Source organism: Clarias gariepinus, chromosome 13, assembly GCF_024256425.1.
Source record: "Clarias gariepinus isolate MV-2021 ecotype Netherlands chromosome 13, CGAR_prim_01v2, whole genome shotgun sequence".
Classification (NCBI taxonomy): Eukaryota; Metazoa; Chordata; class Actinopteri; order Siluriformes; family Clariidae; genus Clarias; species Clarias gariepinus.
In genome coordinates, this window is record NC_071112.1 from 11,283,186 (window position 1) to 11,309,889 (window position 26,704).

Sequence of the window (26,704 nt, forward strand, 5' to 3'; positions counted from 1 at the left end):
CTATCGGTTGGCCAAATCTGACGTAAGAGATATACTGTATAACTAATCCACATCATTTCCATTAATAGTTTTACACCGCCGTGCAGCAAAGTACATCCAGATATATAATACCAGGTGTCAAGCCACAGGTTAAAAAGAATAGGCTATAAAGCAAAAACGTACAGCATGAATCAGTTTCTAGCTATATCCAAGTCATGTGTTTAAAATGTTTATTCAGAAGGTAACATACTGTAATAAGCGCCGAAATCGTACAAAATATCTACTCTACAGAGAAAAAGGCAGCGAAAGCAATGGGAATTAAATAGCTGTATGCGACAACCATCAATTGAACAAGCAGAAGCAATTGCAATCATGGTAGTAGACTTGATTGGAACCATTAATCTTGCATTTTTAAATGTCTCAACTTCAAGGAGGAAACTGTTCATAATAATTGAAAAGACAACAAGTAGGTTTCCACGCGAAATAAGTTGCTCTTTAGGGGCTGAAAACTTTTAAAGCTGATTAACGCCAAGTTAGGTAAACCTGTACTTTCACACTATCCATCCATTATCTGTACCACTTATACTGTGTAGGGTCCTGGGAAGCCTGGAAAATATCCCAGGGAACTAAGGACTCAAGACAGGATACACACTGGATGGGTTGCACGGCACAAGCACACGCAACCATACTGTATAAAGGATTCAGTATGGAAAATTGCAATCTGCCTACACTGCATGTTATTGGGCTGTGGGATGAAACCTGTACCCAGGGGACATACACAGGTACATGGAGAAGGTGCAGGGGCATGGTACTAACCACTAAACCACTGTGCAACCTACTCTCATACTACTTTGTTACTATTGAGTGGGTGTACAGTATACTATATAAGAGCTGGCTAAAATGTTGCCTATTCAGTACAAATAAAAATCCCTTAATTACTGCAGCAGGTGAATCGATATATAACGATTGGTTAGTCTACAAGACAAGCATTTTCTTATTTCTGAAAAAAAAAAATAATAATAATGACATGCATACTCGCTGTATTTTGCCACGCCTTCTTCTACACATGTAACTCACAGACACAGAGAATGTAGAGTCACTTTAAAGCTAACACCACTCCTGTGCTTCTTTTACTTACACCAGAGGAAATATGGTTGCTTAAGCTTTAACCTAGAGTTTAAACGTGTGGGACGTCATGTTTAATGTGTACATTTTAAAAATACTGAGAAACTGAGAAGTTTGACCAATTTACATTTAGAGAGGTCCAACACTCGGTTTTAGTACAGTATATAGTAAGATTATGTGGAGAGTGGGGAAAACCAAGTGAATATTGGGAAAAGAGAGAAAGAGAGAGAAAGAGAGAGACAGACAGACAGTGGTGTTTTTTTGCTGAACAGACAGTGGTGTTATTTTGCTGAATCAGTGTGTGTCCACTCTACAAACCCCATTGAAGTCTATGGACTGTTATTTGCAGTGATTTCAGGGCCCTTTTTGACATGGTGAATTACTTTAATTTTACATGTCAAGCTCTTTGACATGCCATGTCTTGTTTTCAAATCAGACAACAAGCACCCTAGTAGTCAGGGGAGCAAAGTGGTTCGGCACTGGTCGAGGTTGAGATTATTCCATTGCGCCTTGGAGACCTGGCAGAATGTTTTGATATAAGTTTTATGGGGGTGCGTAGCAAATTGTGGCCGATATTTTTCCTAATCGGAAAAACAGAAATAGTCGGATGGATACCTAAGAAAAGGAATTGCATATAGCAATAGAAAAGTCACACAAGAGGGAGGATAGAATAGACCACAAGGCTTTTTTCCTGCTTCTGGTTGGGGATCTCGTCGCATGGATGCCCCGTGTGGCCCTCCAGAAACAAACTGGACTCCATTTTAACTTTAACACATTTCCTGTTATAATGGACTTCCAGTCTCACACAAAATGATGCAGATTAATCCCTGCTATCCATCTCACCCAAATGATGATTTGTTCCCTGTTGAGTCTGGTTCCTCTCGAGGTTTCTTCCTATTACCATCTCAGGGAGTTTTTCCTTGCCACTGTCGCCGTCAGGAACAATCTTAGTATTTAGATTCATACACGTTCACATTTCATACAGACTTAAATAATTCTTTTGATTGTGTAAAGCTGCTTTGCGACAATGTCAATTGTTAAAAGCGCTAAACAAATAAAATTGAATTGAATTGAAATAAGGCTTTACAGATCATAAGTTGCAGACACATTTTAATATCAACTGTTTAAAAGAGATTATTGCATATTTTGGACGTCTTCAGCATTATTTTACAATTTAGGAAGATATAGTAATCAGGAAAGACCATGGAATTGGAAGGTGTGCTCAAATTTTAGTTCTAGTTAGTAGTGTAGGTTGATGTGCAGCTTTGGATGTAAAAACATATCACACATTAATATGATCTATTACAGAACCGGACACTAGAGACGACCGAAGAAAACAATAGAGTATAAAACCAGTCATATGATAAAGTCCAACACCCCACGTTTGTATGTCATCAGCAGTGGGTAAGAGGAGGAACCCAATCCTTCTTTCAGCTAGTGATAATAGAGGAAGCTTCTCTATTTGTTTCATTTTCCTCCCAAGTGACAAGTGTTCACTCCAACTCAAGCTACAGTAGACTGCCAGCGATCTGTCCTTCTGGGAGTATGCTGACCTTCGGTGCATAAACTGAAGGACGTTGCAAAGGAAGCAGTTATGGTCAAGGTGAGTCTAAAACAACAGCTCAAATGAAAAATTGTTAGGAATGTCTTACAATAAGATTCAACTGAACTTAATCTCAGTAGACTGAACTCGGTTCAAATTGACCACAGGTTTAAATACTGATGCTAAAGTTTTGCCAAGTGATTTATCTTTGATTAAAGTTTTTTTTTTTCCTATCATAAAAATAAAAGTCAATCAATTTGTCATTTAGTTTAACGACACCCTTAGCTGAACCGGGAAGGTCTCTTTACTTTGCGACTCATATTCCAGTTCAGATATAGGGCAGAGTGTATCAGGTAGCATAGAGGTCGGGAATCGCAGCCGATTATATGAATAATAGCTGTTAAACCCTTGTTTCACCAGTAATCTCATCCTGTTCCACGGTATTGGAGAGTTTTAGTGTCAGAGGAGTCTCTGATCCCCTATAAGTCCTGGATTGTGCCAGAGCAGTTAAAAAAAAAACGTTTCGAAGAAACTGATCTGGATGCTCCAGAAGATAAATGTTAGAAAGACGAGCTGGGGAATAAGATTTTCTTTAACGAGGAGGCAAGAGAGTTGAAGAGCTGAGAAGATGATATAAGGACTTAGAAGTGTTTCACATTTGTGTCTTTAAGAGAAAACAAATGGTCGTAATTTGTTTACGGATCAATCTTGTCTCCAGACACTTCTTGACGCTGCAACATTTTTAAAACAGTGATTATAATTGCAGACAACATCGCTGGGCTTGCATGCTGTTGTTAAATCTAAATCTTACTCTTGACAACATAAAAAATAAATGCTAGGCTCAAGACAGTTCCCAGATGGATCCTGGATTTAATGTGCTATGTAAGGATTGTCCAGAGTGACACAGGTAACCAAATATCAATACATCATCCAGAATGAACAGATAATGCTTTCTAACCTAATCATTGCATTATTCTTTTGTTTTCTTTCACAGAGAGCCTGCCAGTAATGTTATCATCGGAAAGGAGATTCTGCAGAACAACAAAATTGGCACGAGTGAAAGCTTTTTACTTTCACGCAAGTGTGAGCAAGTGGTCAGGTATGAAGCTCCTGGGACAAACGAGGACCATGTGCATTAACATGCAATGCATTTACAGCATTTCTGCTTTCTGATTGGGATGATGGTGGTTTATATTATAAAAAATATATCTGGCAGGTACAACTAAAAGTGATAAAAACCAGTCCAGGTCATATCTCTAGTATAACGTGAGTGATGAAGCTGAATTCAGAGACCGTGCTGACATTGGTGACATTTTTTTCCAGCTGCATAGTTGTATGGTTTCTATTTAACTAAGAAAAGAACATTGTGTCTATCATGGACACCTGTACCTCACATATGTTTGCAGACAGCATTATTTCCCAAGTGTGTTGTGTTGTCCCGTGAGGCAGCATGAGCAGTACCTCAAAATGATGTGGAGGAAAAACATCTGTCTTGAAAAAAGCACATGTTTTCCCCACCCTCCCTAATTGGTACTTTTCATGAGAAAGGCGAGAGCTACGTAGCTGATGGTGAGAACTCAGAAGACAAAATTGAGAAGAAAATGATATTTGAAAGATAAAACACAAATATAAATTGCATTTGGAGCATTAAACAGATACAGATACAACTACCCTAATGCACAGACTTTTGTAGCACTTTTGTCTTTGTCTTTTTGGCACTGCTGTTATTTATACATATATTTATTGCAAAGCTTAATTAGAGCAGTGCTACTTGTTCCATCCATCTATGTAGGAACCTCTGTAATCTAACTTGGCACCGCGGAGGCCAATAGTGACCGTTGTATTTTTTACCATATTTAATTTATGCCCATATTCCCATTTTCCATCCACTGTGGGAGGAAACCCATCAAACACATGGAGAAAACACAAACTACATGCACAAGGTCCTGAGGCAGGAATCGAACCCAGATCCTGAAGATGCAAGGTCTTACCACTGTGCCACCAGTTCTACTTACTGAATGCCTGCATATTTCCATTTTTGTTGTTATTAGTGCATGTTTACAGTATATACACATGTATGATATGTATAATTGCATATTACCACAATGCCTCATGGAAGTACCGCACATGAAGCAGGCAGAATCTTAAACTCTTGAGACCCGAATGTCCTCATACGGGGACCATTAGGTATAATTCATCATGTTTAAAGACATGGATTAAGTTCATAGTCATCGGGTGCTAATAAAACGAAACGGTGAGGAGAAACTGCAATGCACACAACAGTAGAGTTTGGGTGACAGGAGGTTAAGATATAAATTAATGGCTGTTTTAGAAAAAGAGGCCAAGAGAGGGAGTCAAACTGGCTTAAGCTTATCAGCATTCATTGATAGAAAGCAACGATTCATTATTTAGAACTATCACCCTGAGACCACCCTGTAGCTCCAGAAAGTGCAACATTACTACAGGAATAACGTCACCGATGTATTTAAGTAGAGCTTCTCTGTAGGACGTAGGATTCTTTCCCAACAGCCAAACAAAAAACAAAAAGGAGTTACAGTACATGTGAGTAGGAGGACAGACAACAATGTTCCTAGAGAGTTCTATGTTTGAAGACTAAGGTCTGACTAAGGCCTGGAACAGGGGTGGTTAAAAGAAATTATGAGTAAATGAAGTCTTATATGTTAATATTTAACACATAAGCTATAAACACTAATAACCACAAGATAAATTAAATTATAATGATTATCAGTTATAAACCAGTAGATGGGAGACGGAATCAAGAGCACCCAAGGCTCATCTATGCCTGGGGGAACTACAGAAAAGGTAATATAGCACTTTGCCCCAAGTTGCTCAAACAAGTAAATTCAGATCATGATACAGTAGAAAGGTATCAGAACAACCAGTCCATCACAGTCTGCCAGGCATAGGGCTCATCAAGCAAAGAGTTCAAGGTTGTTGATCTGGCCTCCAAATTCCCCAGATGTCACTCCAACCAAGCATCCAGACAAACTAATCCGATCCATGGAGGCCCCAAATCCCAACCCAAAGGATCCGCTGCTTAAATCCCAGTGCCAAACACCACAGGGTTAGGGTTAGAGGTACTGTGAAGTCATGGCACAAGGGGAACCTACACAATATTGGGCATAATGTTTTAAGGTTTTAATGTTATGGCTGATTGGTTTATAATAATAAAATGCTGAATAATGCTCAATTGGTACTTTTTTTTCCAACAGCTGCGGCTTTCATAGTAGTTTCTTCTGCAGTGTTTGTATTATTGTCCGTCTGTCCATCTACAGTAGGAACCTCTGTAGTCCAACAAGGGACCGTGGAGACCAATGATGACCACTGTATTTATTCCCATTACTTGACCATGGGAGGACCTCCTGTCAACATTCACACATTGTGGGCAATTTGGGAATGCCAGTTAGTCTAATCTGCATGTCTTCGGACTGTGGGAGGAAAACGGAGTACCCAGAGGAGACCCACCAAGCACAGGGAGAACATGCAAACTCCATGCACACAGAGCCTAAGGGCAGGAATTGAACCTGGACTCTGGAGGCCACTGTGCTAACCACTAAGCCACCGTGCCACCATTTATATTCTTGTACTTCTTGTAATATTCGATAATAAATTTTACAAAAATGTGTCTTGTAGGCACTCCACATAAAGAATTTTCAAATATGAGTAACTGTTGATATGGTAAAGTTTTCAATGACAACAAATTGAGTAAAGAAATTCCTTTAAGGTTTTAGATACTAGAAAGGCTGCAAGATGTACCTTTAATTTTTTTTTTTTTTTGCTGCATTTTTGTCTTTTTAATGTAAAGAGAAAGGGAAAACAAGGATTAAGGGAGGATGGATCTGCTTAGTTCATTGGTACAAATTTAGTGATAATAGGATAATAAATATTACAGGATAATAATAATAATAATAATAATAATAATAATAAGCTGCTTCATAGCACTGTATTACTGATTTTTTTTTTTACTATAACAGAACACTCCAATGTGTTATTCTGTATTTCTTATCACATAATAGACCACTTCTCAGCAAACATACAGTCAAAGATGTCAAATGAGTCCTTGAGGCTTAACGCCAAAAAGTGTTGAGACCAAATTTGATTGATTTGACTTTTCCCCCTTTTATTTTTTTGCACAGTACCGTATGTGCCAAACTAGGAGAAACTCAAAGCTCTTTAATCAGTTGTATTCATTTCCTGATCAGTCAAACGACAAAGCTGTCGCCATTTAATCTCGGAGCCTGTGAAGTCACTCTGTTTTTCCACTGACTAAGCCTGATTAGAGGAAGTCACTTTTTCAAAGGAAGCATTCACGTTTTCCACCAAACTAAAGCTTTAGTCATAAACAACTTAGATTAAATGAATGCACTTCAGGAAATCAAACACTATATTTACATTTGCTCACTAATGAATCAGAAGAACATTAATACCATGTCAAAACCGTATGCCATGTTTGGTTTGGTATAGTACTAGTACTGTCCTAATGCCCTGTGTTAAAATAAATGCTATTTCAACACCATGGGCTGATGAAGATGTCTTGTGTCTCATGTGCCAGTGTCTGTTTGTGGCAAATTCAACATGACACCATAGCTGATTACATCATTAATGATTCCAATGTGAAAAACACATGAAGAGGTAAAAGAGAGCTTTTTTTTCCGCATTCAAAAGTTAAGCTCCACACGAACCTTCATTTATTTCAATTAACCCAAGATCTGAAAAAGCCACACGTTCAATGAGACTATTTTTAAAGCGAAAGCTAAAAAGGAACAAGGCGCATGCAACAATTATGATCTCATTAGGAACACATTTCAATGTTATGTGTGATTTATTATGTCTTTACTATGCTGTCACCGTGCCTTGCAAATGGAAAACAGACTTACTGTTAATTATGATGAGTCACGATAAAAAAAAGTTCCCTTTAATAGATCTCGTTCCCTATTTTAACAATACCGCCAAGTGAAAGTGACGTGGCAAAATATTTCTTTTCACTTGTGTCAATCTATCCAATATCTGACTTTTTAATCCATTAAGCTGATGATGTGTACTGTATGAACATGTTTTTTTTTTTTTTTTACATTTTGATTCCAAGATCATGATTTTCACATCAGTCATTAATAAGCGTGTCACGTTTAATCAGTGTGCAACTTTGTCTTTAATTAAGGGTAAATCAATCTGATTAATTTCAGCCTCTGGTCCACTATGGGTTAAATACAGTACTTCAAAGTGAAAGAGGACTATGCAAACATGAACACTTTTAACCTGCACTCAAGGCGTGTTTCCTCTTTTAATATGTGGTTAAATATCCAGGATTATGTTTCTTACTACCTCCCAAAAACATGTCAAGAGTTGGATTGGTAATTGCTATTAAGCAATGTGTGATTCCCTGTAACAGTTATGGGTATCCCATACAGTATGGGGTGTGTTCGTGCCCTGCACACAGTATTTCCGACATCGGCTCTAAATCTAACGCAACGAGAATAAAGCACTTACTAAAGATTAATGAATGAATGCTTAGGATTCAGCCATTTAAATTAATCTTTTATATATATATATATATATATATATATATATAAAATCAGCTTCTTTCAGCATGGATTTGGAACAGGCTTTATGCTTGATGCCCTTCCCGATGTATCCCTCCCCATTATATTTAGGACATGAAACTGAGTACACACTGACTCATGCACCCCATATTGCCTCAGAGTCATTTAAACTGACCTGTGCTATTTTTGTTAGAAATTGTGCAAATGAATAAACAGCACACAGCTTATTTCATTTAAAGAAATAACAGCGGAAAGGATTTAGACAGCAAAGAATGTACCAGGATTAATAACTGAGTGTTGTTGGGAACACCTTAGTATGAGCTCCAGGTCAGAGGCCCCCACATACTGTAGCTGCCCTGCTGCAATGTACAGTATGTATGATGGAGCCTTCCTGCTTCATATCTTTAGGTACTGTATGCTGACTGGCAAAGCAAAAGCCAAATAATGATTCGAAAAGCACTGTGTGATATGCAGACAGACTAATGGACCTTTATCATCATATGATACAGGGTGGGGTTTGAAGGGAACCTACATAGAGATGGCCCTATACAATAAAAAATAAAATGTGGCTGACAATATTGTTTTTAAATTCTATAATTTAAAAATTTGAATAATTTCTTTTTTAAGATAATATACAGAAGGGCCCAAAAAGTGTATACACACTTCAATGGGCAAAAAAATGACATATAAAATGTAGATATAAAAGCATCGATGATGGTGCGACCACTGACAACAATTGCATGCATACAGACAAAAATCAACTGGTCCCAGTGCCCAGTGTGCTCGGAAACAGTTCCTGGACCCCAGTGAGAAAACGCCCTTAGTCACCTTTTATGACCCTGTAGCCATGAGAGACTGAATCGAGTCTTTGGCAGCGCCAGTGATGTGGATACAAAACTGTGTCACATTGGCTAAGATGTTGGCACCCACACCAACAACCCTGCGGCAATTCAACTTGATTTAACCTGGAACTCTCTGGCATGCCAATCAATCCACCCAGTGTCTCACTGAAATCAGCTGGAATCCCAGTAATGCACACTGACGCAATCCCCATGAATATTAATGCAATTCCTTTCTGTCTATCCAAGCAGGTTTTTTTTTTTTTTTTGACCATCTGTCTCCAAGACTCCATCTTTCCTGCTACAAAATATTCCTGCCTCACTCATGCTCGGAAACCCTATTTTAAAACTTCTAGAAACAGATAACCTTTAAACAATATCCAGAATGCGATCCCTTGATAAGAACGTTAAGATTCAAAACAGGAGCGTACATTTAGTCTCATCAGAACTTGAGAAGATAAAGAGCATTGATAAGTCCCTCAATCTGCTTCTGATTCTCAAATCCAAGGAAAAGCAGCGGCTCAGGTCCAAGACATGAATTTGATCTCTCTCTCCCTCTCTCTCTCCCTCTTCCTCTCTCTCTCACCTTCTCTCTCTCTTTATCTCTCTCTTGATATTTCTCCCTGGTGTTCATTACAGCCTGGAATTTGCAACCCCTGAGATGCTAACGCATTACTTCCGTCAAAGACGTAGCCCCTCTTGCAAAATGGGAACAGCAAGCTCTCCGACTGTCATCACTTTCATTAGATTTGCACCACAAACCGTGTACCTCATACCCCTGCCTTTGCTCTTCGCAATGCCTCTTTCACTCACAGAAAAAATAAATATAAAACGCTACTTTTGTAGGAAGTATTTCTGGAAATTGGCTGACCTACAGTAAACCACCATAATTAAAAGTCTTTCTACTAACAATCTTGACCAAAATGAAAAATACATCTCATTTAGTTGTTAAACTGGAATCGACATATTAGAAGAGACTTAATCCTTTTGAAATTCGTATAATTCCAAATCTTTTATGAATGCCGATCACACATTTACTGTTCCTAATCACTGCACGCTTTCAACTGCATAATAGTCAGTGATGTCATTCTCAGCTTTCCAAAACCAGATGTTCGAAATTCTTCCCAAACAAACTGAAAATGAGAGAATGGATGGACACTTCTGCATATCTAAACTTCAAAGAGCAGGGAAGCAAAGACACATCTGGATTTTTAAGAGATCTAGAACTTCTGGCCTGCAGAAAAAAGAGAATAAATATCTGTCGATGATCTAAAGGCTCGCCACAAGTGAGCTGATATCTGCACTGGATTACGGACTATACTTAATAAGGAAACAAATATGACCGTCTCATGTCTGGTAGCCAGTGCGTACATGTGCAAGTGCATGTTCCGTCTTCCTGAGGGGAAAAGTGAAAGGATATGGGGAGTGGATAATGTGATACCACACGTGTACACGCACAAACATACACATACACAGTGACCCTAATTTTCGAAAGGTCTGCCTTTGCTATGTTGCATCAATTAAGCACCTGCAGTGCAACTTACCTAACCTGAAAATAATTCTTATAACAGCTACCATATATGCAATTTAATACAACAGAGAAGCAGGTATATCATTTGCCAATGCCTCCTTGGGGCATGTCTTCAAATGGCTTCTGGGGTTGTGCTATAGTGATCCTTTTGGGGCTGTGGTTGCGGCATGGGGCCTCCATGAATCTGACCTATTGTCCAGTGAAACCCACTGGTGCTAGATCGGATTGTAATCTGGGAATTTCCTGCTAAGTACTGTGCTGTGGACAGTATTGACATTTTCTGACATTTGTGCTGCACTGGCCATAGATAAACATGTATATAATGTTATCGCTGAGCCCTCCCACTGAGAAAAAAAAATTAAAAAAAAGGTTGCAATTGGCAAAGCAAATAAAGAGCTTTTAAAATAATGGCTTTAATTGGTGCAATAAGAACATACTGATATGTGATATTATATATATATATAGTATTATATATATATATATATATATATATATATATATATATATATACCATCAATTACAGGCTGTTCCCAATAATTTTTACAATTATTGCTCTGTATTTTTTTCTAAATTGTCACTCACAGAGGTAGCACGGTGGCTTAGTGGTTACCTCTGTCACCTTGCATCTCCGGGTTCGATTCTTGCCCCCGGGTCTGTATGCATGGAATTTGCATGTTCTCCCTGTGCTTGGTGGATTTCCTCCAGGTACTCCGGTATCTTCCCAAAGTCATGCAAATTAGGTTGATTGGCGTTCCCAAATTTTCCATAGTGTGCAAGGATGTATGTGTGTGGTTAGCAGTGGGCTGGCTTCAGTCCAGGGTGTACCCTGCCTCGTGCCCTGAGTCTCCAGGGATATTTTTCAGACCCCCCATGACCCTGTATACAGGATAAACCGGTATAGACGATGAGTGAGTGAGTGAGTGAGTGAGTGAGTAAGTGAGTGAGTCATTGCCAGAATCATTCTACATTATGGCCACCACTATTGGCATTTTCTCTCATCTTACATATAAATCAGTTTCATTATTAGTACATCAAGGACAGTAATTTGTATTACATACCTATTGGAGGTTTTTCATTATCATCTTCATCATCATCATCACATGATTGCAACTAAATGTGTTGAGTTAAATGTTTAATGATTAATAACTAAAATACATAAATAGGTGATAAATAGTTGATTGAAAACAACTCCCTAACAGTATAACTACTGAGGCAGGGAACATAGCACAGTGTGTCTTACACATTGTCCACACAGCATGAAGCACTGCAACTCTGCCAGCTTTCAACTTCCTTTCTGTATACACAAACTAAACCAGGCTGAGTGTAAACTGTGGCTTTTCAAAAGGACCACAGATTGTAGGAAGAGTTGGCACTTGCTTGTCTTGCGCAATGCTCAGCAATCTCGCAGTGCGTTCTGCCAAGCTGCCTTCATCCAAAGAAATGCCTGCTTAGATTTGTTGCCTTATTGAGCTTCTAAAACACAAGCGGGTTTGAATGGGAGCGGGGTAGTAAGTCTACCTTCAGTAGTGTCAACTCAGTAGACTAGGATTCTTGTGAATTTATGGCAGCCTGTAAAGATCCTTTATCATGTAATAATTTGACATTTGCAACTATATAAAGTTCTGGAACCTACAAACCATACTGAAATTAAATGTGTTTCTTTTGTGCCTGGAAGGAAAGTTCAAGCATCCTTACTACTTACTGCCAAGGAAAAGTCTGAGGGGAAAATTGCATTTAAATACCTTATTCCGATTGACAGTATGACGCATGCTCAATAGATTTTAAACCAAAGTCATTTTCTTTAAACTGAGGTCTATCATTAAAGAGTCGTCATCAGATAATCTGAGCACATTATTACAAACTCTTAGCTCATAGAATTTACTGGGATCATCTTCTGGTGTGTGACAGGGTAAGAATCTGAACAGACAGCTGAAATCCCACAATGATTAATTAGCTATTGGACTACCAGGTTGGTACCAAGAAAGCTTAGCCAAGATTTAAAGCTAAATAAAATTTCTATGACATTTTACTGATTATATATATATATATATATATATATATATATATATATATATATATATATAGTAAATTGATGAGACTCTTAGCCGTAGTAAAACGTTCAAATGGTGCAAACAATCCCGGCCAAGGTGGCTCGGAGCCTATTGCAGTCCCTCCCGTGGACACTCAGCGAGTGGAATTCCTGATCCTTGAAAATCGACGCACAACTTGTTGCCAATTAGTATAAGAGACTCATCTGTCTGTGCGAACTGTACACACAATCATTGACGGACATTGACATTATAGGAAATTAACCAGGAGTCATTGCCCGTATGGTCCTGACCTCGCTCCAAGCCACTTACACATGTTTGGGCCATTAAAGGAGTGCCTGGGAGGCTAGGGTTTCAGAGATAAAGCAGACAGTCTGATCATGGCTCTGGAATACTAAGAAAACTTTCAACCTTGATGGTATCCAATCCTGGAATATTATTATATATTAGTGTAGAAGGAGATTATATAGAAAAATAAAGGAGGTTTTACTTATAACTTATAACTGTGTTCTGGTATTCTGTACAATTAAAAGTCCCACTTTGACCTGAAACATTTTTTAGATACATTTATGAAGGGGCGAGGGGCTCAGTGGTTAAGGCATTGGACTACGGTTCGGAAGATCCCAGGTTCAAACCCCACAGTCATCAAGTTGCCACTGGTGGGCCCTTGAGCAAGGCCCTTAACCCTCAGCTGCTCAGATGTGTAATGAGATAAAAATGTAAGTCGCTCTGGATAAGAGCGTCTGCCAAATGACTAAATGTAAATGTAAATGAAGGTGTCACAATAAAAAAAGAAATTGGCCCACAAGCAGGTCTGTAGGTTTTTCTAGACATAAATATTTGTTAGCCCCTAGGATATAAAAATCTCACCCGGTTTGCTGGGACACTCGATGCATTTGTCCAGACCCCATGCAGCTCCCACACTGCCACAGCAGTCTTCCTGCTTGGTAAGACCTGGCAGAGGCTTCCCACACTGCAACATAAGCACACAAACACACAATAGCACAAATTCCAGCGACTCATGTTTCTGAACAAACACAAGGGTCTTTTCAAGGGGTGAATGTTACAAAAGGTTTCGGAACAGCCCAGTTCAAGTATATTATGAAACCCAGGTCTGTTCTAGCATCAAGATGAGTTGCACAAAACCCATTCGGTATCCTCATAAAACTTATCTACCTTTTTTTAAAGCATCCTTTCTTCCTTCTGATACCTAAATGTGTAATACATGCTGTGTATATAAAGTCTTACAGAATGTATCTCTTCACATTTAAAACAGAAGAAGATGAGAAGCAGCTGAGTCCGTTTAGAGAGGACAAAGGCGGCCATTTTTTTCGCTCCGCTGGCACACTGCTCTTGGGTCTGAGCTAACTGCGAGATTAGGATCTGAATTCCTTTTAGATTTATGGGACTTTGCAAGCCAAGTCACGGTTATGTCAGATCAATTACTAGCCCATTGGCATCGTCTCTATATTCCCGATACACACGCCTGTATCTAAATACGAGCACGTTATCCTGAATGGAAAAAGAGAAAAAATGCTGAGTCATTTCACATTCAGTATGTCCCGTTCTTGTCAAAACTACTAACGGGCTAGACAGAGACTAATAAGAGGCAAATACAGAATCTTACAATCTTATCTTTCTGATCTTATATGTCATATTTCTCAAGCTCCATTTATCTAATAGAGTGTAAGCCTTGTGCACAAAAATGTTTGGCTTGGAAAATGACACCATAGCAAATTAAAAATATATCGCCTAATGTGATGGAATGAGCGTTATAATATTGTGTTGAAGGATCATGTTAGTCACAGCTTGTCTCGTTATCACATTCCAGTCGGATGTCATATCACATTAAGTCACATCCTCTGCCTAACAGTGCCTGTCCTTTTGGCTCCAAAGCATTACACCTCCGCTAATGTGACTGAAATCTGAGAGGGCTAAAATTCACAGGCTGCATACATTCCAACTGCGGAGTAAATCAGAAGCAGAGCTTCCTTCCTGTCTGACGGCAACATACACCATAATGTCTATCGTAGGTCATAGATTTAGAAAATAAATTGCTGTCATTTTAAGGAGCTTTTACTGACTAGGGGAACTGTATACTGAGTCACGGGGGGCCTGGAGCCTAACCCATAAGACCCTGAACAGGATGCCAGGCCATTGCAGGGGATACATACATACAGTACATGTAACACCAACTAGCATGTCTTTGGACTGTGTGAGGTAACCCCCAAGCACAGGGAAAACATGCAAACTCCATTCACACAGACTCCAAAGTGGGAATCGAACCCAGAACCTGGAGATGCAAGGCGACACTGATAACAACTACTCCACCGTTCCGCCGTCTCCTAATACAATTTAAAATAAATTGCGATGAAACAGCGTGTAGTGTTGCCACCTCACAGCTCCAATGTTTCCAAGAGCCAGGATGAGATCGGGTTAATGCCATGTTCAGCTTTTTACAGGGGTTACTCTAGAATTCCCCTAGATGTGGAGTGTTGGACATCCACATGACCCCAATCATAATAAAGCAGGTACTGATGTTAAATGATTAAATGATTACAGTGTATGTAAACCAAATATAAAAAGACCTAAACATTTGAATATGCCCAAACTTATGTTTAATAACCATAAATGGTAATGCTCATAAAGTAAGCGTTAATGCAGAGTTTGTACCTTTTTTTCCACTGTATATTGTAATGCCTGCTTGGTCGATGCGTATTACTCCTTGTTGTGTTTGTGTTCAATTTATCATGTATCCTACCATTGTTTCTAAAATTTGGCTTATATGAATGTTTAAGCTGACCTCCTATGCTCTGATGTCTGCTTTGGATTATGATCATGAGTTTCGGAAATGCTTTAATAAACAGAGTCTGTGTGTCCATCCAAACACCTGTGGGTCTTTTTTAATACAAATACCGAGACATATCTGAGTGTTGTAATCAGTACCATCTATTCTGAGTCCAAATTAGAACTAAGACAAGAAGAACTCCGAGACAAGGGAAAAGAATCAGTAGGGGTCAGTGAGATCTGAGATGAGGCCAAGAGACTCAAGCCAAATGAGAACCTTGAAGGAAATTGTTACCTTATGCAATTATAAAGACTGTATTGTATTAAAATCCTGACACACTAACATTCAATCGAGATGACACAATAAATGCTGATTATCATGAGACCATTAGAACCACAATGCAAATATATCAGTACTTTTAGTTGATGCAGTACACATTTGTTTGCCTACATACCTTTCCATCAACTGTTTCCTGGAAACACCTTCCCACTTGTCCATTTAGCCTAACATGTGGTCTGTGGTGGTTCAGCCCATGGTTCTGATTCACGCTGTGCACGCTGTTCTGTCCATTGCCATTCCCATTGGCATTGATATGATTATTGCCAGGCTGAGAGCGCTGTTGTACTGAGTGTCCTGTTTCAGCTTGTTGGCCCGGTTTGACCCGTGCAACCTGATGGATCTGAAGCTGAGCTTCTGGTGGATGCTGGACATGCACATTCACCAGCGAGGGTAAAAGGGACGCTACAGGAACAGAGAAACAGTCATAACATCATGACCATATAGGAAACCTGTAAAAATAACACAGCTCCACTAATGAAAAGCAATGAGACCGCTTGGACCAGTAAGCAGTAGATAAAAGGTCTCCCTTTACTACTTAGCACCTGTGGGGAATCAGTCATGCCCATACCTTTTAGAAATCACTTGTTCAAATGTTCAACTACTTGCGTTACACAAGGCAGAAGAAGTTCTTTAATGGGTTTGCTTCACTTGCTATACAAAGCCTGAGATTCTTGTACGGTGATGTAACAGGGGCCAGATGTGATCCCTGCCACTGAATTAGACTTATTAAAACACAGCACAAAGGTCAACAAGCTAATGAGAACAGAATGCGGAGGATTGTAACCCACATGAGAGCCTCTGCATGGATTTAATGCTGGATAAAGAAAAGAAAGGAGAGCAAGTAAGATTGAGATATGCCAGGAGAAGTATACTTCAATTTTTTGGAATTGGAAATGACAGGTGTTCTTTGTTAGCATGGACATCATTGGCTTTGGTGAGACATACTGTATTATGGTTTTCGTATTCAGAAGTTTGCTGAAAAAAGGAACACTTTGCATTCAATGTGGGCTAAAAACATTTGTACAAAACAAGCTCTAGATATTACCAATAATACCTGACCATCTTCTAATTTCTGAGTATTTTTTTTCCAAAAAGGATTAAATTAGCAGATTCTGCAGTGCATCCTCTTGAGATGTATGTATTGTATTAATGTGTCTGTAAAAGGCACTATGATTGTGTTGTGCCTTTACCTTGCTGGTTGGAAAGGGGCAGGGTGTAAACGGAGTGAAATGAGCTGTTCTGTACTTTGTTGCTATTGGTATTTCGACCAGGTAAGGGTTTGCTGGGACTCGGAATAGGAAGGTGACAGAACTTTCCTGTGGAGTTCGATGGACACCAGCATTCGTTTTGTCCGATACACCGTCCACCGTTCAAGCACGGAATCTGACAGAAAACTAGAAGATAAAGAAAAAACAGTGTGTCAGGAAAATGGTAATAAACCTTGTTTTGAACTTGGAAAATCTCAACACACAAAAAGGCAAAAAATTACTTTTAGTTTGATGTGATTTATTTTAAACAGTTTGTTATAATGAGTTTTTTATTCTTGAGCACTTGGTGTTGAACATTCACATCAGAGGAGATTTATGAACTCCAAAATTTACCCTCCGGAAAAAGACATTAAGTTGGCCGTCATATTAGTGAAAAGACGATACTGACTTGACCTTTACTTCCGTTAGCTAATGATGCTTTCCTAAGGCCTAAAAATGACCACATGTTCTATGTGTTCAAAAGATTATAAACAGTGTTATTTTACCTTTTTATTTAAAATGTAATGTTTAAAGATACTGATAATTTACCAATTTGATAAATTACTAAGAATAAAAAGTAACCATTGGTAGTGTTTGAATGCCAAAATGTTTAAATCTTCTTTTGAACTGACAAAAACATCACAAAACAGACTCTTTTTTTTTTTTTTGCCGTCATGGAGCAAAAGAATGGAATGATACACATGAACAGCTGTGGTTTCACAGTGCATCTTTAATTCTCCTTATCTTCAGTCAGCGGTGCCTGTGGCCTATATACCTGTGACCGGGGCATCCGAGCCCCCCAAATCGAACCCATTTGTAGTCAGACTTCAAAGAGGCGCTATGAAAAATACCTAGGAAGCTTCAGCAATAAAATGAAATGCCTTTGTAGTGGCAAAAACAGTGGAAATAGTTCCAACCTCAAGAAGGCATATGTTCTCCTCGTTTGTACAATATAGTCTGCGTTTCTGTAAGTCTCTGAACCTCCACTGGACATTCCATCAGCTGTAGCTTGGTTATGATGGTAGACAACGGTATCTCTCGAACAGCTGCCTAATAGTCGGATCAACTGGGCCAAAACGTCCCAGCAGGAATTTTTGGTCCTCAAAATATTGTGGTGACGTTAATTTGGTATTGTTACGAGACAATATTTATATTAGTTTTCTTTAACGTTAGACTTACCTTGGTGAAATGACGTTGGTATAACATCGACTAACATTGAACAAATACCACTAAGGCAACTTCAAAACAACATTAACACTAAACAAATGGATGTTAACATGAGTCAAGATCTAGTCATTGCGGTAAGAGCACTGCATGCTTACCCTTGACCACTTGGAACATACTGTTGATTGTTAGTAAATTCATGGACATAACAATGAACACCACAAAAAAAAAAAGACATGGCCGTCTGTAACACAATTTACCAAAATATTTACCAAAAAAAGTGGAAAGCAGCAAAAAACAAAACAAAAAAAAACACTTAATGTCTGAAATCTGTTCCGAAACTGGCCATGATATGCATATTACATACAGTATTACAGTGCACACATGTATGGTCAGACTTTGTGTGAATGCATGCAAATCAGAATAAATGCTCCAATTAAAGGGAAAAATGTCATTGTTTTAAGGTTGTATTTGCACCATTGTGCTTGATTTGAGCATTCATTCAATCTTCTCAACGGTATTTTATTAAAGTCATTATAACTTTAAACAAATTTCATTGCAACGTTGAAACCCTGAAAAAGTCCACTGTTACAAATTGCCCCTCTCAACATACACGTATTTTTGTTTATTTAGGCTTGTGCCTTTGTTTGAGTTTTGATCCTGTATTTGATCTTGTCATCTGTGTCGTAATTACTGGTCAATTACTATTGAGAACGGAGTATCAGCTCCTTTAACATGATTTCAAAGCTTATAAAAATCTTCAGTGAATCACCATGTAGGTGGAAACATACAGTCATGTGTAAAGGTTAGTGCGCCTCTTTTAATTCTATAGATTTGTATAATCTAATAGTACAAATCTATAACCAGATATAACCAGGTCTTAGGTAGGTCTTAGGTATTTTCGAACAATATATATTTCAATCTGGAAAAGGTTAGATAACAATTTCCAAAAAAATTAGAATGCAATGTTCCACACTGAGAAAAATTATTCACAAGTGGAGAGCATTGAAGACAGGTACTAATTTTCCCAAGAGTGAACATCCCAGCATATCACTCCAACCTCCGACACTGTAATGTTTATGGAAATACAAAAAACCCAAGAGCTACATCTCAGACCATACAGGCCTCACAGAGTATGTTAAATGTAAAAAAAACATGAAAGCACAATTAGAAGAAGACTGAACAAGTATTGTTCAATTTAAAGGCTTGCCCTAAAAACAGCACAACTGAGGTTTGCAAAACTGCATCTGAACAAACTACAATGTCAGCAGAAACACCACATACACACTGTCAAGCATGGGGTTGTTTTGCAGCCACAGGACCTGGGCACCTTGAGTGTGACATGTATGTGAGGTCATCTGTATGACAGTAAAGCTTAGTAGAAATTGGGTCATGCAACAGGACAGTGATCCCAAGAACACCAATCTACATCAGAATGGCTAAAAAAATAAAAAGAATCAACCTTTTTAAATGACCTCAACTCAGTTGAGATGTGGTGGGACCTTAAAACCTTAAAGAACTGAAGCAAAATTGTAACGATGAATGGACCAAAACAAAGTAAAATTATTACTTAAAGTTATTGCTTGTACAGTAGAATATACAGTACAGTGAATCTTGTGAATCAGGGAGGTACTTATTACTGTCCACATGTCTGTTCAATACTGTGACCTGCTACCATTACATTTTTTTTTTTATTTACGATTTTATTCAAATTAAAAAAGGGGACACTAACTTTTACATATGACTGTAGTTCTAGATATACATTTAATAAATTAATAAAAAAAAATTATCTGCATTTTTTTGGAAAATGGCTATAGCCATGGTATTGAAAGAAGAGGAGAAGAAAGCTCCACTCATTCACGGCTCAACACTACAAGTATGTTCTCACCAGTGACAAAAAGGGACTTGGCCGGGCATTAAACGGTCGGCTGGTGTTAACTGAGCTCTGGTGTATGAAATGTGCTTCATTAACCACACGCAGCTCGAGTGAGAGAATGTGAGATTTCCCTATAAATCAGATCGGGCTGTTGGGAGAGGACGGCTCAGCATTGTCGCCTCTCCTCAGGCCCTCCGCACTGGCAGGTGGATAAAAGTGGCTTTAATGTAATCCCTGTTAAATCTTTCTCCCTTTCTCCTTCTCTTACCCGCCCCCCTTGTCTTTCTTTTTCTCTGCTGCTGAGCACATGCAATGGTTAAGGTGAGGTTCAAAGCGAGGTGTAGACCGCAGACGAGCAGGGGGTAGAGAGGAGGGAGCGTGGGACGAGTGTGCGGCTTCCCCGGCTCTAAACGACCCGCGGGTCTCAGTGCGCAATCACAGAGCCGATTTTCTCCTTTTCTTTCCCTCTTTTTATAGCATGCTGAAAGGGATCTCTACGAAATGTTTCATTTCAGTGCATCTCAAAGAAGAGGTCAAAGACAAAACATGCTCTTGTGAGGAATACAGAACCGATTCAGATTGAGAAATGCACAAACGGAGAGACTTACAGAGTCTAAAGCCGTGGGTCTTGACTGGCGGGCCCTGGTTCTCGCTGAACACCGTGGTCTTATCTCCACGCTCGCAGTTATTGTAGCATTGCCCCCCATAGCAAATCCTCCTACACACCATGGGTGTAAAGACGATCTTGATTCGGTCCACATTGGCTGTGAGGTTCGCTCCTAAAAAAGGTAACGGAGTCGAATGGTAATGAGAAATCAAGAGCTGAAGGCACAGAACAGACACATACAAGAAGTGCTGCATCTTTACTCTCCCTGCTTGGACACTGGTAGAACAGGAGGTTTATAACAGTCGAAGTGTGTACGTGTGTCAGTGTGTGGGTATGTGTGTGTGTGTGTGTGTGTGTGTGTATACCAGAGTCTGGATAGCTGGAAGGATATGTCACTGCAAAAGCTCTCCAGAACAGGATAGAGTGAGAGAGAGAGCATCACGAGGATAAGGCGTGTGCGAGTGTGCGCATGTGTGTGCGAGTGTGCGCATGTGTGTGTGTGTGTGTGTATCTGTTTGTAGTTGGAAGGGAAGTCTTGTGTAATGGTGGGAACCTGTTCAACTCCCGTTGCCTTGTAAATGATGGAAAAACAGACGTCTGAAAACAAGGATCTCTTGGAATATTTGTGAGGATTGAACTTGTTAAACACTGCCGTTGCAGTATAATTTAAGACGCTTGTTAGATGCCGCCCATATGCACATGTCCTTCTTCCTTAATTTATTGTTCTCAAACTAATTTGATTATGGTTTTTTTTTTTTTTTAATTGAGCGCACTGCTGCAAAATTTTTCTAACTGTGATGTAGACGGCGAAGAGACGGCTTTGAAGTACAAAGTTAGGGTTCAAAGTGTTCAGTGGGGTTTGTGTAGCGCATGTGTGCTGAGGTCGGACGAGAAAACACAGGCCCTAAGGCACCAGAAGAAAGACATCAAACGCACCTTGTGTGTGTGTGTGTGTGTGTGTGTGTGTGTGTGTGCGTGTGCGTTTGTGTGACAGAGATCAATGAGAAAAGATTTCCCCCTAGTGTAACACTTGACTTATATAAAGAGGGTGAGTGTAATAGTGTTAAAATGACGGTAATAAATGTGTGTTTTCATGTCTCTGTTTATGTGTTTATGTGCTTGTTCGGGCACGAACGTCCCTGTGGACATATTAACCCTCTCAATTAACAAGAGTTTCCAGTATCAACAAACACAAATCAGCTCCATGGAGAAGGCTTCCATATGTGTGTGTGTGTGTGTGTGTGTGTGTGTGTGTGGGTCTGGGGGGCGGGGCGTGGGGGTGTGTGTGATAGCGTTTACTCCAGTAAACAAAGAAAAAGTCCAGTGTCCAGAGGATACACATTACGTAAGGCCTTTATGACAGCTGACATAATCTAAATAAACGTTTCTAAACTTTTAATCCAAGCCATAATGTGGCAGAAATAACACCTACAGTAAGGACAAATACGTATTTAGACATTTTTGCTTTTGTCATTTAATAGGCTGTCGATCCAGTACAGCACATACATTGGCTGGTTTAAAAAAAAAAAAAACTTGCACGCCCTAAAAATTTCCTTCAGTCACCTTTAGGTTTGATTACAGAACGCAATGTTGTCTCCTGTTCATGTGTAAAAATGATTCCTCTTGCTCCCAGAACCACGCTGTCACACTTTAAATCCTGGAATATGTCTGTGCTACTGTATCAGGGAAGAAAAGCTCAATTGATGTGATAGTCATTCAGTATGTTCAGGTCGTCAGCTGACTTCATTTTATTGCCACATGCAATAAAAAAACTCAACTGAAGCAACGCCAGATGATACAGTAACACTGCCTCCAGAGGCTTGCGTGATGCGTGATGGGTCCATCACTTGATGTGGTTTCCGTTCTCACCCTGATATGGCCATTACTTTGGAATAGGGTCAAGCTGAACCCATCAGACCTTTTACCGTTGGTCCAAAGTCCAATTCCTTTTGTTAATGCAACTTAATAATTAGACCCTTTTGAAATGGCAGTTAACAATACATCAATCAGAAATAAAAATCATTAACAGTAAAACCATCTAAGTTCTGGGGTTTTCCTGTTTGGGAGTGTGCTGTGGTGTCTGGCACCGGGACGTTGACCGAGGATCATTTGGGTGACTTGGGTTGCGGGACGGGGCCGTCTCCGTGGATTGGACTTGTTTGCTCGGTGCATTTCAAGGATGTTTGTTTGGATTGCAATCTGGGGACTTTAGAGGACACTAAGCCCCATACTGTATATTACAAGCTGTGATGCTCTGGGTGTTCTGATACCTTACTCTTGTGGCCAGCTTTGATATTTCTCAGCAGTTTGTGCTGTAGTGGCTTTTCAGTGGGATCGCACCAGACAGGCTGGCCTTTGGTCCTCACAGGCGTCGATGAGCCGCATGAGGTGATCATTAAATCACTGGTTGGCCCATCTTTCTTGATTGTTCCTTCTTAAAGTCATTTAGATCCTTATGCTTGTTTCCTGCTTCCAACACAACAAGTTCAAGATCTGACTGTTCACCTGTTGCCTAATATAGCTCACACCTTGAAAGGTACCACTGATAAGGTGCAAGAGATAATCAATGCTGTTTAAAACATATTTCATCTAAATAATCAACGTATATGTTAAATTCAGATGCAGGTAAATTTCAATTAGCAAAAACAAAAAAGGTTATTAATTGAGGTCAAAGTATGTCATATGACGTGCATGTGTGCATTCTAACCTGCTGGAAGCACTGTGTTGGCGGAGGCATGCGGCTGGACACTAGCGTAGGCGATATGCTGAGCATTTGCACTGGGCAGAGCGTTTGATGTTATTGGTGCTGAAGATGAAGGATAACGCTTGACAGTCCTGGAGACATGCGACTGTCCTGCACCAGTCTGATGCTGCGTGACCTCGGGAGACCCGCGTCTAACCTGGGTCCTGGAAAACAACACAGGTTGGTTAAGGTTAAACTTTCAGTGTATTGGTGCGAAAAATATATATATAATATATAAAGTAAATGAGAGTAAACTATGACTAGCACAGCATGTGAGAGAGCAAGAACATGGAAAAAGTCGTCTCATCCATGTTGCATCATATGTTTAGGTAACAGGCTGATGGCGTCATTTTAACATCATTTTGACCAATTTGAAAAACAGGATGCTCTCATGTTATTGTGCTCGTGTTCTGCAATTAGCTAATCACTGCAATCAAATTTTTACATTTAATAGCTACATAATTATCAAACATTTGTGCAAAACAGCCTTGTTCATCAACTGCTACAGTATAAATTCCCAGTAATAATTTCCATGGGGTTTGTTCAGAGTAAGTGTGCAAAGTAAACTAATTGTTGAAATTACTCTGTGTACTATTAGAGGTAATCACATGGATGAAACTAATTTAAACTAGATGGACAAGTTGTTAAACAGATCCTTTGGTTACCTTTTGTGCTTCATGTTCAAAAAGCACGAAGCCTTCATGTTCCAGGATGTACGGTACATATAAAGCCAAATCGACTGTATACGTGACTTGGACGAGAAAAGACTGATGGGACACTTTGACCATTCTGCATACAACGTGGAACAGTGGACAAAAATCTGAAGATACTGGTGCAGTTCTTACTTGGCATGTACGGGATGTATGGGCAAATATTAAGCAAGAGAATGACGCATGCAACTGATTGTTTATCTGGAGGGACGAACATGATAACCCTGGTTCTGATAACTCTGTGTTTAACCCTAACCTCTGCATGCAGTGTGGGATTGGACCGATCTGCCCAAGACTTGCAACTGCCTGCATTTCTGGGTCACAGGCGTAAATCACTAATTCCTGATCATACATAGTGCCAATAAAAAGCTCTACACATGCTCATATTTTGACATTTGCTATTACACCACACACTTCCCTGAACTAAAACCACAGCACATCAACTATGGGTGGCAAGGCACTGTCAAAGGATTTCTGGGATAAAGTTGTGCACAGGCACTAGTCATTATATGGATACAAAAACTAGGGATGCACCGAAATGAAAATTCTGGGCCGAAAACGAAACCGAAATTTTTGGATGCACTTGGCCGAAAACCGATACCGAAACCGAAAATGGCTTCATTAAAAAACATGTTTAAAATATTTTCTTTTTGTTTGTATTAAAAAAAATGTTGCATATTGCAACTTTGCTGTCCTCATCTGAAACTTTGAAGTGCTTCCAAACCACCGACATACTCCGTGTTTGATGCGTAATGACAGCGCGAACGAGACGGGAGGATGGGAGAGGCGTGGCGACAATTTCGTCTTTTATTTTCGGCGCTTTCTTACGTTTCGGCCGAAACCGATAATGCTATTTCGGCCGAAAATTTTCGGCGGCCGAAATTTCGGTGCATCCCTAACAAAAACAATTCTAATTCTTTATCACTGCCTAAAAGCACAGTGAAGTCTCTTATTAAGCAGTGGAAGGTATTTGGTACAACACAGACCATCCCTGGATCAGGACGTTGATCCAAATTGGATGAGGGTGCAAGAAGGAAACTGGTCAAAGAAGCTTCTAAGATGGCACTGGTGTTTCACTGCAGCAAGGACTGTAGCACTTGTCATGTCCTTGCATAGCCGAGACAGAGCCCAGACCAAAACCCTATTGAAAATTTGTGGAATGACTTGATGACTGCAGTGCACAAACGATCACCATCAAATTTAAATCAACTTGAGCAGTTCTGTAAAGAAGAGTGGACAAATAATGCAAAGTCTAGATGTGCAAAGCTTTGAGTGAGGTTGACAAGATGATTAGCTTTACTTGATAGAGTTTATAAGACATTTTTGGAAAAGGTGATCCTTTTCCAAATCATTGATTCAGAGGAGAACGGGCCGACTGATTCAAGCTGATAGAAGAGCAACTTTGACTGAAATAACCACTCGTTACAACCGAGGTATGCAGCAAAGCATTTGTGAAGCCACAACACGCACAACCTTGAGGCGGATGGGCTACAACAGCAGAAGACCCCACCGGGTACCGCTCATCTCCACTACAAATAGGAAAAAGAGGCTACAATTTGCACGAGCTCACCAAAATTGGACAGTTGGAAAAATGTTGCCTGGTCTGATGAGTCTCGATTTCTGTTGAGACATTCAAATTGTAGAGTCAGAATTTGGCGTAAACAGAATGAGAACATGGATCCATCATGCCTTGTTACCACTGTGCAGGCTGGTGGTGGTGGTGTAATGGTGTGGGGGATGTTTTCTTGGCACACTTTAGGCCCCTTAGTGCCAATTAGGCATCGTTTAAATGCCACGAGCTACCTAAGCATTGTTTCTGACCATGTCCATCCCTTTATGACCACCATGTACCCATCCTCTGATGGCTACTTCCAGCAGGATAATGCACCATGTCACAAAGCTCGAATCATTTCAAATTGGTTTCTTGAACATGACAATGAGTTCACTGTACTTAAATGGCCCCACAGTCACCAGATCTCAACCTAATAGAGCATCTTTGGGATGTGGTGGAACAGGAGCTTCGTGCCCTGGATGTGCATCCAACAAATCTCCATCAACTGCAAGATGCCATCCTATCAATATGGGCCAACATTTCTAAAGAATGCTTTCAGCACCTTGTTGAATCAATGCAACGTTGAATTAAGGCAGTTCTAAAGGCGAAAGGGCGTCAAACGCCGTATTAGTATGGTGTTCCTAATAATCCTTTAGGTAGTGTATGTATATATATATATATATATATATATATATATATTTTTTTTTTTTTTCCCTGACATGTTAGTGTTATATTTTTCACTTGGATGGTAAATACAGCTGGATAAAATAAATACTTTGTCATTTCAGGCTGCAAAGCAACAAAATATAGCACTTAAACAACAATTGACCCAATCCCCAACAACCAGACACATCAGGACTGTTCCTAGACAAGGCAATACTAAGACAGCATTGTGTGGTTTATAATGACCTTTTCTCCACCCGTCTTTGTGAGAGACACCTGGCTGACTCTCACACTGGCACACTCGCACACCTCAGAACAGATGTCTTGCCTTGCAATCTCAGTTCATTTCCTCATTGAATGAAGTCACTGCTGCCCTTCACTTTATTTGT

At 39.7% G+C, this 26,704-nt stretch overlaps 1 protein-coding gene across 1 annotated transcript in view; it reads right to left on the minus strand.

Annotated features, from left to right (window-relative positions):
- The window catches only part of LOC128535390 (latent-transforming growth factor beta-binding protein 2-like), a 119,615-nt gene that overhangs the window by 47,654 nt on the left and 45,257 nt on the right, over positions 1 to 26,704 (minus strand). The window contains exons 4-8 of the mRNA XM_053509273.1: positions 23,355 to 23,554; positions 20,649 to 20,819; positions 16,944 to 17,147; positions 15,869 to 16,155; positions 13,497 to 13,599 (exon numbers count right to left, since the gene is read on the minus strand). Coding sequence (XP_053365248.1) covers positions 13,497 to 13,599; positions 15,869 to 16,155; positions 16,944 to 17,147; positions 20,649 to 20,819; positions 23,355 to 23,554 — 965 coding nt within the window. The remainder of the gene's footprint in view (positions 1 to 13,496; positions 13,600 to 15,868; positions 16,156 to 16,943; positions 17,148 to 20,648; positions 20,820 to 23,354; positions 23,555 to 26,704) is intronic.